General features: G+C 42.0%; 1 protein-coding gene across 2 annotated transcripts in view; it reads left to right on the top strand.

Annotated features, from left to right (window-relative positions):
* Positions 1-3,971, top strand: part of RBM22 (RNA binding motif protein 22) — a 13,621-nt gene that overhangs the window by 8,189 nt on the left and 1,461 nt on the right. For both annotated transcript variants that reach the window (XM_018562556.1, XM_018562555.1), the window contains exon 9: positions 1,449-1,537. In XM_018562556.1, coding sequence (XP_018418058.1) covers positions 1,449-1,537 — 89 coding nt within the window. The remainder of the gene's footprint in view (positions 1-1,448; positions 1,538-3,971) is intronic.

Raw genomic sequence — 3,971 nt, 5'->3', positions numbered from 1 at the left:
AGAGGGAAATAAGGAAGGGTGCACTCTGATGGATGGAACTATTGGTTGTCCCCATCAGAGTGCCCCCCCCTAGATTGGTTGTCCCCATCAGAGTGCCCCCTTCTTTTGTAATGATTGTAAGAGGGCACTCTGATGAAGACAACTAATAATTGGTTGTCTACATCAGTGTCCCCTTATTTTAATAGGAAATGTAAGGGGGCAACTAATTATTGTTGCTAAGCCATAACCCAGTGCAGGATAACGACCGGTACTTGTCTGGACAGGGACAGCGACTGTCAAAGGGTCTGCCTTTAGACTATGAGAAAGTAGTCATCCACACAACGTAGTCCAATGCATCAATACGTCTTTATTTGACGTCGGACACACATGGCATCACATATAGAAGCAACGTTTCAGGACCTCCAAATGGTCCCTTCATCAGGCAAAAATCCAGTGACGGATTGGTCACTGTTTTTTTGCCTGATGAAGAGACCATTTAGAAGTGAAATATCGCTTCTATACATCATGCCATGCGTGTCTGACGTCAGATTAAGACATTGATATATTGGACTACGGTGTGTGGGTGACTGCTTTCTCTGTCTGGTTTTGTGGGGAGCCATCTGCATTTGTTATCCCAGCACCCTTCCACATTGTTGTGGTATTCCGTTTTGGAGTGCAATGGGACATTTGTGCCTTAGACTATGGACACGTGGCTTGTTGGGTGTGCAAGTATAGGGAGGACTGCAAATCTAGATATGGATGACGTAGCCTTCGCATTTAATACTGGAATCTTTCCTTGTAAAGGATGTACTGCTATAAGTATTTTTCATTAGACCAAGGCCAGTCAGTAAGGTGGGAAACCCTAACTTCCACATGCATTACCTCTGTATTGTTGTGGTCTAATTTTAAATTGCAGTTAATACCTCTCAGGGCAAATGTACAATCTTTTTTTTTAAACCTAAACAGTAATGAATATATAGAAATTATACCTTACCATTACCATTAGAAAGTTATCATATCATGTATTGATATTCACTGTGAAGGTGACTATAACTTTTAAAAACATAACTGTTTTACATCATGAGCCATTTGGAAATAGACAGTGCAGTGTTATTGAGTGGGCTTCAAGAAGTCTTGTTTGAGCTTATTGACAGTTTAACAGTACTTTGAAATTGATGGTGATTTGGTTTTGGTTAAAGGGATAAGTCATTTAGAAATTAAGCCCCACGCTGTAGTATTCAAATCCAAATACAAGTTTATTCCAATGATACATTTTTTGCAAAGCCAACGTATCTCCAGGGCTGTACATCTGCCCCCTTATCAAGGCTTGGGAAAAATGAAACTATGTATGTGCACTCACTAATCAATTGTTGGATGTTATTGGTATAGCAAATTCATCAGCAGCTGGGTCAAGCAGCCTGGCTTTGGTTAAAATCACACATTCTGATTTCTTTTGTTCGATGTTGTAGATCTCAAGCTGCTCGAGGAAAGGAGCGAGAGCGAGATGGTGTTACAGATTCTGGATTGAAACTTGAACCTGTCCCTGGTCTCCCTGGAGGTATAGGCATCTTGCCAGTGTTTCTTCTTTCATGTTTGCTCATATTATACCTTTTTTGTAGGGAAATGTGTGAACACCGCTGGGTATATACAGGTGAAACTCGAATAATTAGAATATCGTGCAAAAGTAATTGCAGTAAGTGCTGCAAAAGGGGCCCAAACCAAGTACTGAGTACATATGCATGCTTGTACTTTTCAGAGGTCCGATATTGTTCTATGTACAACCCTTGTTTTATTGATTGCATGTAATAATCTACTTTTTTGAGGTTGTGGATTTGGGGTTCTTGGGGTTTTCATGAGCTGTAAGCCATAATCATCACAATTATGACAAATCACGGCTTGAATTATCTTGCTTTGCATGTAATGAGTCTATCTCATATATTAGTTTCACCTTTTAAGTTGCATTAGTGAAATAAATGAACTTTGCACGATATTCTAATTATTCGAGTTTCACCTGTATCTGGGAACAGATTTCGCCTTTCCCCCTTCAGTCCATATAAAGCACATATAAAAGCAACAGCTTCTTATACATCTTTAAGGGCTCATTTCCACCAGCCCGTGTGGTCATTGCACTGTCCCATGGAACGCAAGGGATCGCATACACAAAGTCTTCTTTCGTTCTGGGGTGGGAGGGGGCATGGCAGTCCCATTCATGTCAATGGCACTGCAGACGCCACCCGCCCCGCAGTACGATCGGCCGCACAGGACTGTGTGGTAATACAATGCCCTGCATTCCAGAATCGTCCATGCACTATTTTTTGCGATCGTACCACACTGGAACGCAGGGCAATCCTCTGCTCCTTTCTCTCCCTTCTCCAAGCTATTAGCAACCAATGACTGAAGAGAGCAAATACACTCCCCTGTGTAAACATCTTTATTGTGAAATATCTTGAAAACTTTAGCCAACCAGCAACTTTATCACCTGTTTTCTAATTCATCTAATCAAAATATGTAAGAATTAACACATTTTATTTCTGAGGTCGATAATTCCCCCAGATTTGTGGACCAATGTTATTGTACAGCTCTCCAGCTTTTGGGCGAACAAACTACCTCCTGCTACAGCCAAATATTTCACATTTTGACCCATCAGCCCAGAGCACCTGCTGCTATTTTTCTGCACCCCCAGTTCCTATGTTTTTACTTTCAATAGTTCTTTATTGAGGTCAAGTGAAGCATGCATAACAAAATGCATATAACATAACCAACTTAACATTCAGGATACAGTATGCTTTGCAATATAATTTCCATTTATAGGGAGGTTAGGAGGAAGGGGAGGATGACAAAACTAGTGGAAAGAAATTAGGGGAGGAAAGAAGGAAGACAAGGAATGGACCAGTTATGCGTCAGGCTAGTTCCTATGTTTTTGTGCATAGTTGAGTCGCTTAGTCTTGTTTCCACTTCGGAGGTAGGGCTTTTTGGCCACAATTCTTCCATGAAGACCATTTCTGGACAGACTTCTCTAGACAGTAGATGGGTGTACCTTGGTCCCACTAGTTTCTGCCAGTTTCGTGCTAATGGCACTGCTGGATATCTGATGTCAAAGGGAAGTAAGCATGATGTGTCTCCTCTGTTGCATAAGTTTCCTTGGCCGAACATTGTATCTACGGTCCTCAATGTTGCCCGTTTCTTTGTGCTTATTCAAAAGAGCTTGAACAGCACATCTTAAAACCCCCATCTGCTTTGAAATCATTGCCTGGGAGAGACCTTGCATTATCTTGCCATGTTATATGACCTGTGACATGAAACAGTCTTCCACAACCTCACCTTAGCCGAGTTTGACTCTTCCTCACTCAGTTTTAAGCCTCCTACACAGCTGTTTCAGTTAATAACTCTGTTTCAACATACATATGAAATTGATGATCATTCGCACCTGCTTGGTATAATTGGTTAATCATACACCTGACCCTAATCCTACAAAATCCCTGACTTTGCAAGTATAAAGGTGCTCATACACCTGCCGATTTATCGTACGATAATCGCGGGTGATCCCACGATAATCTGCAGGTGTATGGAAGGCGTGCGACCATCTCTACTGTACGGACGCACGTCTTTTGTCTTCCGAGCACACTGGAAAACCTGGCGAAAATGGTAACATTTTCGGCTGGTTAGTGGCGTGCTCGGAAGGCAAATGCCGAACCGTCCGGTGTTTGCAAGCGCACACTGCCCGCTCAGCATTGGAATCATCGGAAGCCCTCCCCTCTGCAGGGAGGGCTTGCGATGATCGCAAGTACGATCTGCCTGTCCAAGATGGGCAGATCGTACAAGCTTTTAATTACCTTACAACCATCGCACAATGAAAGTCGTGCGATGGTTGTAAGGTGTATGGCCAGTTTAAGAATTGATGCTGGCTTAAAGCCAAATTTTGATTTAGATTTCCCTTCTGTTCACTTACAAACTGATAGAAATAAAAAAAATATGTATTTTTGAAAGCATTC

This window comes from Nanorana parkeri, unplaced genomic scaffold (genome assembly GCF_000935625.1).
Source record: "Nanorana parkeri isolate BGI_ZX_2015 unplaced genomic scaffold, ASM93562v1 scaffold584, whole genome shotgun sequence".
Lineage (NCBI taxonomy): Eukaryota > Metazoa > Chordata > Amphibia > Anura > Dicroglossidae > Nanorana > Nanorana parkeri.
This window is presented reverse-complemented; position numbering and strand designations above follow the sequence as displayed.